This window comes from Anneissia japonica, unplaced genomic scaffold, assembly GCF_011630105.1.
Source record: "Anneissia japonica isolate Jap-2015-1 unplaced genomic scaffold, ASM1163010v1 scaffold38842_len14554_cov117, whole genome shotgun sequence".
Lineage (NCBI taxonomy): Eukaryota > Metazoa > Echinodermata > Crinoidea > Comatulida > Comatulidae > Anneissia > Anneissia japonica.
In genome coordinates this window covers 1917-14550 of record NW_022709055.1, presented here as the reverse complement: position 1 = coordinate 14550, position 12634 = coordinate 1917, and the positions used below count along the sequence as shown (strand labels likewise).

General features: G+C 35.3%; 2 protein-coding genes across 3 annotated transcripts; one reads left to right on the top strand and one right to left on the bottom strand.

Moving 5' to 3' along the window:
- Positions 1-2051: 2051 nt before the first annotated feature.
- Positions 2052-3772, top strand: LOC117106652 (nucleoredoxin-like protein 2). The gene is made up of 2 exons (XM_033248043.1): positions 2052-2350; positions 3206-3772. The coding sequence occupies exons 1-2, from the start codon at positions 2061-2063 to the stop codon at positions 3363-3365; spliced, it is 450 nt and encodes a 149-aa protein (XP_033103934.1). The 5' UTR covers positions 2052-2060; the 3' UTR covers positions 3366-3772.
- Positions 3773-3875: 103 nt separating this feature from the next.
- On the bottom strand, positions 3876-11355 carry LOC117106650. Of its 2 annotated transcripts, XM_033248042.1 has the most exons (5): positions 11094-11355; positions 10441-10490; positions 9391-9608; positions 8341-8476; positions 3876-7531 (listed from the first exon to the last, which is right to left on the bottom strand). In XM_033248042.1, exons 1-5 carry the CDS (start codon positions 11128-11130, stop codon positions 7523-7525), a joined length of 450 nt encoding a protein of 149 aa, XP_033103933.1. In that variant the 5' UTR covers positions 11131-11355; the 3' UTR covers positions 3876-7522. The 2 variants fall into 2 exon arrangements, with proteins under 2 accessions (XP_033103933.1, XP_033103932.1); XM_033248041.1 differs by lacking the exon at positions 3876-7531 and having other exon boundaries at positions 8297-8476.
- Between the last annotated feature and the right edge of the window lie 1279 nt (positions 11356-12634).

The window sequence follows — 12634 nt, the reverse complement described above, 5'->3', positions numbered from 1 at the left end:
TAAACAAACATTTTATCTCCTGAATCATTAGAGAACATCGGTATATAGGCTTATGAGTGTGAAGAAATTAGTGGCTTTCGCCTTTATATAGGGCCTATATAATATATATATATATATATATATATACATAAATATAGGCCTACATACACACCTAGTACTATACGGCTCCCGTCGGGGAGAGCTATCCCCCACATCAAGGAGAAAAGCACAAATTGTTGGGAAGAAATAAAAATCCTATGTATTTTCTACATCTACAATCTACGATATAATATTTCGAAGGAACGAAATAATATTTCGTTCGAACAAAATGTTATTTCGTTCCCTCGAAATGATATCGTTCCCTCAAAATATTATTTCGTTCCCTCGAAATAGTTTAATATTTTCTTTAACCATGTCCCTTTAGGGGCTCCGTACAAATGAGATTTTTTAAGAATAGCAACCTCTGGATGGATGGAAATGGTACTTTCAGACTGTGACAGACGTGTTGGCTTGTCGTGGGCCTATTTTTATGTTTGATGGTCTGACTGCCCAACAAGTTCTGTCCGGCGGGAGGGCTTGTACCAGTTCGGTGGGGGACTTAATCTCCCTGTCTCCCTTCTGGCACTGCCACTGTATGTAGCCTTGGTATATAAGATAATGCCGATACAACAATAGGCTAAGGCCCAAGGCCAAGTTCTATAGCTACAGATGATACCTAAAAAATCAGATCAAATTTGGAGGGAAACTGGAATAACATTTTTTCTATATATTCAGAATAGGCCTAGTTCACAGCCTAATTTTCGGCAAAGTATGTGGGAAAATTGGCCCTTATTTTCCGAAATGATTTCTATTTTTGTACAGAGGATATAGGTAGTAGGTAGCCTGTTCCCTTCTCCAGAAGCCATTTTAGCCGTCAATTTTACCTGTAAAAATATCAAGCCAGCCAGTCAAAAATGGGTAACAGGTCAAAACGGTAAAAAACCAAAATGGTAATAAGTCAAAATGGCAATGACCATAACAGCAAAAAACCGAAACAGCAACACTTTTTGACCAGACAGCAATAGACCAAAACGGCAATAAGTCAAATGGCAAGACCAAAAACGGTGCTAAACAATTTATGTCATAAAAGTAAAAACGCGAAAAATAAACTAATGTTAAACAGTGTCCTACGTTTAAATACGGTAAAAAGTGGGCTAATACCCGATTCAGATTACACTCTCTTGCGATCGGTTGCGATGTAATCGGTGGTAATCCAAAACTGATAACTCCCGATCGCAATCAACGAACGCATTCAGACCAACACAAACTTTATATTCTAGGGCCTAGGCCTCCGGTGTCTAGGCCTATGTTGCCTGACCTCAGCCAAACAGTGCCTGTGGAATTCGTTGTGATCAGATTCCGTGGTAATCGAGAGTAATAAAGATTGTAGCACCCAATCGCAACGGGTAACAATTGCGATATCGATTACATATCGACTACTTTTGGTGAGCTTTCACACACGATTTTACTTTGTGATTGGGTGTCGCAAATTTGCTGCAACAGCACCAATCACTGGTAGTACCTCTTGCCCACATTATGCCTGAAATCGATGTTTGCATGTCCACCAACTGCCACATCGGTACACCAGTCTGCGGTGCTCACATTTTATTTGACCGAACATAACATTAACACAGCTTTTGTGGTTAATGACAGTGGTGGCGCCAGGATTTGCCAGATTGAGGGTCCGCGATCCTTGATGGGGGATTGCGACGATGTCCCCGACAACAACAAGAAACAAAGTAAGTGGGCGTGGTCGGGCATCACTCAAAATCTCAAAAGTGTTCCAGGGACTTTGAAAAGTATGACAATTTTGGGGTTTCAAAGGCTTATTTAATTGATTTTGGAGTCTATTAATATGTAGAAAATACTTTTTTTCCCTCCCTGACGAATTTTAGGTCCGAAAGGTGACCCCTGAGGTTAACTGTATTTTGGTTTTTAAAAACCAAAATCTTGTATTCATTTAGGTATACTGTATACTGTTGGATTAGAATTAACTTAAAATTAGATACTTTTATGATTTTATATTTCTTTACTTTATAGATATGGCAACATTTTTTAAAGAAAAGGAACTGTTAAGAACATCTGGTGAGGTTGAGCCAGACACCGTTCTGGATGCCAAGATTGTAGGTGTTTACTTCTCAGCTGGTTGGTGCCCTCCGTGTCGACAGTTCACACCTATTCTAGCTGACGCCTATGAGGAGATCAGAAACAAGAAATACCCATTTGAGATTGTTTTTATCTCAAGCGACAAGAAAGTGGAACACATGGACCAGTATATAGCAGAGGACCATGGTGATTGGCTGCACTTGTCATTTGCAAATCCGTTCAATAAGTAAGAAAATGAGTACAGCCAAAATCTCCATTTTAGGTATTGATTGGGTCTGACCAGTGTTCATAAATGGGTAATGATTGTAAATCAAAATTTGAGGTAAATCTAAAATTTGAGGTAAATAGTACAGTGATTTAACTTTGAACTATGGATAGATTAGAGCTTAAAATAGTTATTATTAATATGTCAATATCACTGTAAACTACTAGAACCTACAGTAGATGCATCATTCATAGCTTATAGTTACAGCTTTCAAGTGTAAACAATGTGGCATTATCACATGCTGCTACATGTGCTCTGTCCTCTGAAATTTTAGAATGAAATTCTGGTGTATTTCTGAAATTTGTAATTATTAATTGCCACAACTTACTATTAATATATTCATAGTAAGTTGTGGCACATTGAAATTTTTCAATGATATAACTAGGATCCTGGTTGTAAAATAGAATAGCACTTTTAAATTATGAATATAAATTGAAAAATAAATATTTATTATTATTATTATTATTATTATTATTATTATTATTATTACTATTTATATCGGACAAAGTTTTTACAAACAACCAAAAAAAAATATACACTTGCCCAAATACTGTAATTCCTAGTAAAGTAATAATTTGAAATCATATATTATGTAATTTATGTTTTATCTTATGTTTGTATTCCCTTGATTGGAATTTTTATTTGAATCACAGGCCTTCTGTCCTCCTTTGACATATTTCTAGAAATAATTTATTGGTTTTTTTTCTTCTTTGACTGAATATGAAAGTAAATCCAAAGATCTTGATATTCATATATTTTATCGCTTATTTTATGTATTTGTAAATGATAAATGATATGTTTATTTTGTCATTGCAGTGAACTGAGAGAATTGTTTAACGTAAGTGCTATTCCGAAGCTCATTATTCTAAAACCTTCCGGAGAAGTAATCACAAACCTTGGACGCAAGGAGATCCAGGATCGAGGAAGTCTGTGCGTTCGCAGTTGGCTTGAATCGGCTGGCATTGCTTTCAGGTAGAGATTCAAAAGCAGGTGAAGTCTGTGTCCACAATTAACGTAGAAACTCCTGATACAGACTTCATGTTATTTTGAACAAATCTGTTACTTACCATTGTGAGTGGCCAATGATGCGATCCTATACCCGGTCAAATTTTTTGCCCACACAGATATGACCACACCCCATATAAAGTTTTTGTCGTCTAAAGATGACATGCTTAAATACCATTTCATCCCCACCATGGTTTAACCAACCATGTTGGGACCGACGTGGGTGTGAAAGTTTCATGCCTGTTCCCCATTATTTTGAAATAGTTATGCAACTAGTGAATTTTACAAGCCCAACAGGCTCCATGTTTAAAATATGGCTTCGGTGAATTAGTCTTATCTAACATCGTTTTCAAAATAAAAATACTTGGAATACATACAGGTAATGGATGTTAATATTCTACTTATTGGCTTTCTCATTATCATTTATGCTTTCTGTCTCGTGACTAATAATATACAAATATTGACTGCCCATGAGGGGAATTTATTGCTCGAGGTGATGTGGAGATCGTAGCCTATCTTCCCAATAGATAGGCTACGGTCTCCACATCACCGAGGGGCAATAAATTTCATCATTCCCTGAATCTAGAGCAGTCAATATTTGTTTTATATACCTCATACATAGATTCTATGAGGCCTAAAAAAGTACTTCCTTCCTAGCCTACAGGCCTAGCCTCCTATACTAGGCGATCAAAAGTTTGTCTAGCATTTCTTTACTCATTTCCTCAATTTCAACAGCACCCATCCTCTTGCAATATTTATAATTTGTTGAATATTGACAAGACATATTTAATTTGTCGTAAAAGTAAGATTAACTATTAATTACTGTGATCATCTAGGATTGTTGTGTATAGGGGTATTGGCATGGATGATATTTGGGAGATTTTGCAACCTTAGGAAAAACAATAATGAATACGAATACTTCATTATCATTTTCATCATTAGTGCCTAAAACACTCTTGAAAATTTTCTGTACCTACTGAACAAGATCTTTGATTCATGCAAAGGCATGAATCGCCTACTTTGTAACAAATATTCGACTGTAGGGGGAGGGTTGTCGGTAGAAATTGATGACGTAACCGTAATTCATTATCGTTTTCTTGATCTGGATTGACTTGCCTTAAATAATGATGACATTAATGATACTGGTTATCTTAATGTTTCTTCTGATTCTGTTGATTATCATGCTTCTGGTAACTTCAGTTTCTTTCACCCCACATCTGTTCCTGAAATTCTCAACATTATTCCAAAAATTCATTCTTCAGTGGTGCTTGTTTCTAAACTAATAATGTAGTATAGTGTTTATCGATAACAGTGAGACCTACTAGCTATAGTTTTTTTTTTTATTTTACAGACACCAAAAGTAATATACTTTATACAATACTGTACTTTTAATATGAGCAAGTTTAATAATATTTGAAATACATAATAGCACAACACAAAACAAAAACAAGCGTTTGTTAATAACAAATTGTCAATTTTTTTTGGAGTAAAATGTAAAAATAGGACACTTGCATAATAATATTTTAGTAACAGCACTTTAGTTTTATTTCTGGACAAATGAAAAGAGCACCATTCCTTCACTTTCTCTACCCACCGATATAAGTTATCTCTAATTAAAGCACCAAGGCACACATTCATGAATGATACTGTGAAAATAAAATCTATATTTGTTGTGGCACTTATTTAAGAACTTGAGGCGCTCTTATTTGATCATTTACAGTATACCACATCATTATATTCTATATATTTTCACATTACTAAACAATAAGTTATTAAACTTCATATCTACTGTTCCAGCAATCTATGTAATGAAGACACTGTCTATTATTTGATATTGTGTAATTAATTATTTAATTTGACTTAAAAGGAGTAGTTTGGCACAGTGGTTGCGGTTTTTTTTTTCATTCTTGAGGTCGGAGCTTCAACCCCTCGCTGTGTATTTTGCTTGTGTCCTTAGGCAATTACTTTACCTATGGTTATCTCTGTCCACCTACGAGTAAAAGTAAGTACCTGGTAGGTTCAAACACAAAACGCGCTGATTACAGCTGCAACATTACAAAATGTTCTCCATTGAGCTGAGTATGTGTTTGATCCAACGACTGTGATAATAATGTTAAGCACATAGTGATCTCTACAATGTGCGTTTTATAAGCCAACCATTTTTTTTATTTATTTAATGAGTATCCATAAGATCTGCTCACGTTTTATTTTTTCCCTAGTAATTTTTGATATAGAGTAAGTCATGCGCAACATGCAAACTTCACCGCCCACTAGGTTGTTATGCTTGTAATTCAGCACAACCAATTTGATTAAAAATCATTCACCGAAAGGTACTCAGTTATACCTCCTGGTTGAAGAAAAGCAAACAAAATCATATCTTTCCCAGGGCACAAGCAATGCGACAAGCGTTGGTTTTAAACCCACAACCTCATGATAAGAATTCTAATCCCTTAACCGCTGCGCCGCACTTGTACAAATTTACGTTGGGTTTTTTAATATATAATATGCTACAGTGAACAATAGCCAGATTAAATATGAAATTATTAGTCAAAACTATATGGTAATTAATTATTAGTCATGTACAAGTGAAACCGAGCACACTTTCATCCCAATGGGCCAATCAGTTGTTTCCAGGAATTTAAAGTATTTACGCCCATGAAGCCCTTGCATCTCAGGGCTGAGGCTTAGCATCAGCCACTTTTACAGCCCTTCAACAATGCAAGTTATGGTATCTAAGCATGGCACATAACATTGATTTGCATTGAAAATCTTAAAATTTAGTGGAAAAACAGGGTGGGAGTATGTGCCCCTCGTGCCCCCCTATTGGATCTGCCCCTGCAAATTCATAACTATATGGTAATAGTACTACTAATATGGTAATAGTACTAGAATAGAAACCACAGTGCTAAACAACCTTCCTGCACTAGGCACAGCTTAGCTGTTATGCCAATCACAAACTTAACATGCTATACATTAAAGGTGGGATCTGTATCATGTATAGCAGATACTTCAGATAATATGTGACAGATAGTAACCTGCAAGATTTAAATTATTTTTAAAAATATATCTAAACTATACTTACTTTTTTTTGCAAATGTACATAAGATGTATTTTCCCTTGCTAATTAAAAAAAATCATAAAAAATAATTTTGAAATCAACTGGTTCATTTGCAGTAACATACAAATTATTAACTTGTGCATAGAAAATATTGAATTTAGAAAATGTGTACACTGATTTTTAAGCCAGAAAAGTATAATAAAAATAATAAGACAGTTCCAGTGACTAGAAGTGTATCTATCAAGTTTCACTGTAAACTGATGGGTAGACATTTTTTAAATACACTAATTTCTATGTTATGTTTCTAACTTTTATGTTACTTCAAAATGGGTAAGTTAATTTCCAAAAATATTTTAATGATTTTTTTGGTATTTAGCATGGGACAATACATCTTTAAGCCACTAGTAAATGTTATTGCATGCATTCTACCCATAGTATTTATTATATAGATATGGAAGATTGAAACAGCCATGCAGAATCAGCTTCTAAGCCTTTATTTGGCAAGTCGCGGCTTTTAGAATTATTTTTTTAACAATTACATTTTTTACAATGGAAGAACATTAAATAGTTAACGAATAACACTAATGTATTGCTTTCTACATTGCATCCTAGGTGCATTCAAAGTGCTTCTAAAAATTGGGGTTTTAGTTAGTAGCTACAGAAATCGATCAAGATGAAAATGGAAGGCATTAAATGTATTCCCAAACAAGCTACCCTGTAAGTCATAGCAAGTTTGAAGTTCATGTACGTTAAGGCAGGGGTGCTGCAATGTACAACTATAATATATACGCTGGTTCAAACAGCATGCTCATCTATGGTTCTGGAACAAGTTTTCTTGGATGAATACTATAAACCATAGGCCCAGTGTACCTTAAAGATCCCAGTATATCTTTCGAGATGAGCAGGGGGTTATTACAGCATACTGGTCCATTCAACCCCTATTGCAGACAGACAAAGAATAGCTAGGAAGCTCAGACAGGAATAGGCTCATATAGGGAGAAGCAATTTAATGAAAGAGCTAGTCCACCCCTCCAGCGCTTTATATAGCTGATTTGAACTGCTGGCCCTTATCAACGCATCTTAAAAAAAAGAAAAAAAAAAACATTTTTGTATTCAAATAAGTATGTAAACAAACTATTAAAAACTTGCATATAATCTTAAATGATTAATGCAACAATTTAAATGAATAAATAAATCCACCATAGATAATTTATATATTCATTGTAGCCTATGAGACGTGAATTATTTATTACAGGATCATTAAAAGAACATAGAATGCAAATGGATATGTACTATAGTAATAGGTGATAAATATCAAGAAAGACAAACTGACATTGTTGACAGTAGTTTTATGCAACATAACTGTAAATTGGCAATCCTGTATAATATGGTCATATTAAGGATTTCCATTGGGAGGGGTGCATGGTGTACAAATATGTACCCATCTGGGGTATGGTGTCAACTAGAATCCCCGGTATGGGTGGCCATGATTGCAGCTATGGTATTTTAGAGGTTACGAGCTAGACAACTTCACTGCAAAATCGATGACGCACACTGGCGTATATACACTAGTGGGGTCCTCTGCCAGTATTGATTCAGATTCAGACTGCATAAAATACTGGCTTTGAGAAAAACAATTTGAGAAAATAACCATTTTAGCATTCAGTACATCTTGACATCTTGAAGTATTGGCATTTCCTATATAGGAAAGAAATACCTATTTTGGCGGCAAAGCATAATCCAAACCCCACTGAATGTAGTACAGTATAAATCAATGCTTCATTTTTAATCTTGTCCCTCTTGCTTCTAACGCTCTATATACCTGATGATGGGCTAGTAATTATTAATAAAAATTAGTTTGCCTGATGACAAGATTCTACAAACTTACCCAGTAAAATGGTAAAATGAACATTAGTATTGTCAACATAAACCAGGCTTGGTCATGATTTGTCGCCATCACTTCCAGTAGCTGATTGTCTGGAATGATGCCTGCATGGACCAGGAACAGCACCCACAAGTAACACCTGAAAACATCACAAGTGTAAAAAAGAAAATATTGAGGTATCTGTTATTGTTATGGTGAGACTTCTTTTTTGCGAACTTTTTTTTTTTTAAATCGTCAGAGGAGGGGAGAAAAAAATAAAAATGAAATTTTGGTTTTTCACTTAATAGCAAATAGTTTTGCCAAAACATCCAGATAGAGAAGAAACTAAAAATAACATTGTATTGGTGAATGTAAACAGTGTAGTAATAGAATGGTTAAATGCCTTACATATACATATCTTATTTTTGGAGATTGCAAGACAGCGGCAGGCGTAATGAAAATAAAAACTTATTTTTTTCTGAAATTTCCATTTTTTTTTGTGGAGGCGGGTATGCTAAACAAGGTGTAAAAACAGTCTTGCCCAAGCAAGGTAAAGTAAAATGCAATCACAAGACAGCAAGACACAAGCTTAACAAAGGTTTCAAGCTCTAGTTCTGGAATGGATTGATATTAAACATTGCTATACAGTTGGAAGAAGTCACTTCCAGGAGATCTGTTTAAATGAACTTTTTTAACACACATAATTTTATTTTGCTGTGCACGGAATATCCATTGGCACTGAATTCTGTAAGAAAATTATTTATAGTAACGTTATAAAAACATGCAAATATTATAAATTTGCAGTTTTTTTCCATAAGATTATTGCTTGCTTGCATAAGTGAGGGAGACCGTTTTGGTTCCAGGAGACTTATGCAACTTGGCCCGGGGACTTGGGACCCTTGCTTTGAAGTACAAGTATTTAATACTCTTCCCATAACCACTGTGCTTTTAGATTTTTGTTGTGCATTGAAAATTTTGTCTGACACATTGTGAAACTGACGAAAAATAATAATAATAATAATAATAATAGTTAATTATGCTGTACATCTTAAATATATAAGGGATAATATTTACCAAATATAGATCAAAATTAGGCACAGATATAACAGTATCAAATACATTATTATGTACTGGTAGGGTCTTTCATTGTCATTCCTCCTTCCTCCATTTCCATTTCTCCTTCCTCCAAATCCACCAGCTCCACCACCAGCCCCAAAGAAACCAGCTACATTGCCACCACCAGCGCCAATTGCTAGTTCTGCATCGCCACCATCATCTACTTCAACGGGAAACTAAATAAACAACAAGCAAGTATTGCAAGTTTTAATTTTATCTAATTGTAATTGTTCCAGGAGTCCCAAGTTGGAAGAATTCAAATCCGGGAAATCTGCAGTGGTGGATCGAAAGGTGGCTGGGGGGAGACAAGGGAGTAGCTTTTACAGATGTAATATCTATACTACATCAACCCCGCCATGGTTGGGGCTGAGGTAAGAGAATATATGATTATGGCACCTGTAGATGGCCAGAAATGGCACTCACAGACTTCAAAACAAAAAAAGAAAAGGAAATCGTATAAATTTATAATTTTGATAAAAGTAGGGGTGCAACTTCCGATCAGGTTACTGAGCTTTCATAACATTAAATGTTTTTTGCTGCACATTAGACACCCATCAGCCCTCGCATTCATAGAACAATTGATGAAGCAGTGAGAAAACTTGCAAACACTATGAATTGGTGGGTTATGGGTGATTTCCAGGAGGTTCTTGCTTGTTGCTGGAGTGCGGGAGGCCGTCCTGATTTCCAGGAGACTCTAGTGAGTTCCAGAAGACTTGGGACCCTTGATTGTACATATGTTGATCGAATAAATAAATACAAATTAAATGAGACAATCCCTACTCTCCTGAATAGAGGGTATGGAGGTATCATTCTTATTCAGAGTAAATACACTGGTTGCAATGCCGAATGGGTGATATTTTTTTCTACCCATGGACTGATATGAAATTATAGGTAAAAATATATTTAACAATTAAATTTTATACGAAGTGTTCTTTACAAATGCTGTATTAGGCCTATTAAAGGACATTACTATATTATATACTATATGTACATTTTTTATATACTTACTGGTAAAATTTCTTCTATTTTATCAGCAAAAAAGAGGTTCCTCGTCCTGGCTATTAATTATTAAAGGAAAAATACATGTATTAAGTGTAAAAATGAGTTTCCATAACACTGTTTTCTTAAAAACACAGATTTCTGTTGTTTCATATCATAAAAGTAGGATTACTAGTACAGACAGGGGAAAGTGGAGGGGGGAGTAGGGGTCATCGGTGATTAAGTGAGGGGTGCTAGACCAGATGATAGGTAATAAAATTGAGGTGATTTTTAACTAGGCCTACTCAAATGTAATTTTACACTTGGCAAATTACCAGCTTGAGAAGGGGAACCCGGATTGTAATCTAGCATGGTCACATCTCTAGATACACCTGACTGCAACTCCTTCATAACTTAGATCATTAATAGACCTAGCTATTAGGCTTACAGGCTGAGTATTTTAATCCAACCAACCTTCCAAATTTTGGAAGGTTGGTTGAGAGTTTTTCTGCGTTTTCTGATAGTGTACCATAATTGAAAATACTGTAGCTACTCAAAGCCTACTTTCCTATAGCTAACGTTCGACGACCGTAGCAAACCTTTTGAATAGGCCTACACTACATACATGCTTTTGTTATTTTACAATAATTATTGTATTATATGCAGAGTTTGACATTACTCACCAATAACCAAAAGGTATGTAAAGTGTATCAGTTCCATTGTTAAACTTATATATTGTACAGCATTAGTTTGAAAATATTGGTATTGTAATTAACACGCCCAAATGGAGCAGAATGACTAAATTAACATGTGATGCAGAAAGCTCGTGATGCGGAAGTATTTTTTCAACATCTGATCGGCGGCGCTGTGCAATTCTGTTCGGTGTTCAGATTGCTGGCTTTTACAATAAGCTTTAGACAGTCAGCAAACAATGTGGCCACTTCTTTGGTAGCGTAATTACTCTGGCTCCGATACCCTGTATGCAGAATTCAAAAGCCATTTTTGGTAAGCTTGACACTGCATTTTCTGAATATAATCAAATTTAACTGTCAGGGCATACCAGTTGTGTAATGAGCTTAGGGTATGTTTTGTCTGGAGGGCATAATTTTAAATGAAGTCATGAAGAATCATGAAGTGTAAAAAATTAGCTCTTTTGACAAATGCTAAATAAATTATATGCTAATGTACCTCATGATCTAGAATTTTTGTTGGAATTAGTGTCACCAGTTTAAATTAATATTATACTGTATTATTATCGTTCCTTCCTATTTTCCCCTGGAGTCAGTAAGCAGTGGGGATCGGGGGACTCCAGAAGTTTTCCCACAGGGGTCTGACAGTGGGGCCAGAACCTAAGGGTTGACTAGCACCTTGGTTAGTGTCTAAGAACCAAAAATCATAATTTATCCCCCTTCCTGACCTGACCACCACTGGTCCATAGGATTTTGATTCATAGATGGCGGGAAATGAGCTTTCCCGACTTCTAATTTTCCCATTGTAACAACAAAATTTCAGCTCAGGTCCTGAAAAGGTAGGTCTAGATTTTTTTTCTTTTTTGGGGGTGGGGGAATTTTTTTTTTTGTTCAATGAAGGGGAGTCAGGACCTCCCTCCAGATCTGTCAATGCTTTTGTAGGTGTTTAGAAAAGTTCAGTTTTTTTTTTTTCCCCTTAAGAATTCACGAATGAAACTATTTTATATGCCTTTAAAGGTCTAAAACAACTTTGTTCTCAAGTCTATCATGATATTAAACACCCCCCTCCCTTCAGAGACCGTCTTTAAAATGGTTATACTTTAAAATGTGTTCTTATGTGTGGATCATCCGTAAAACTCAAATTTATTACTGAAATGAAGCTACTAACTGTTAGTATGAATAAACACAATTTTGAATGCAAGGAAATAAGATTTTGATGAACATGAAAGCCCATAACATAGTATTATTAGAAAATTGGCCCTATATTTGGCTCCGCTTTTAGCCAGGTAGATGCTTAAATGACCTTAAATTAAAGAGCAGCAAACGTAGGAATTCTGATGGTGTAGCCAAGGGGTTGTCTTTTATGCCCGACATACAAAAATCGTCGAAAAATCTTATTTCGATAAATAGAGCACTATGGAGTGGATTGCACCGCTAGACCTTTGCTATAGCATCAGTAGACAACACATACGATCATGCTAATTACTGTAATTGAAAAAGCTTTTTAAGACTTAAATTTGTTTTTAATGTAAACA

Excerpts from the sequence above, each read along its gene's own strand:
- LOC117106650 (XM_033248041.1), bottom strand. The coding sequence starts at position 11,130 with ATGGAACTGATACACTTTACATACCTTTTGGTTATTG. Across the intron at positions 10,491-11,093 it reads TACATACCTTTTGGTTATTG|CCAGGACGAGGAACCTCTTT; the intron begins GTGAGTAATGTC and ends AATAATTAATAG. Across the intron at positions 9,609-10,440 it reads AAATAGAAGAAATTTTACCA|TTTCCCGTTGAAGTAGATGA; the intron begins GTAAGTATATAA and ends TTGTTTATTTAG.
- LOC117106652 (XM_033248043.1), top strand. The coding sequence starts at position 2,061 with ATGGCAACATTTTTTAAAGAAAAGGAACTGTTAAGAACATCTGGTGAG. Across the intron at positions 2,351-3,205 it reads TTTGCAAATCCGTTCAATAA|TGAACTGAGAGAATTGTTTA; the intron begins GTAAGAAAATGA and ends TTGTCATTGCAG.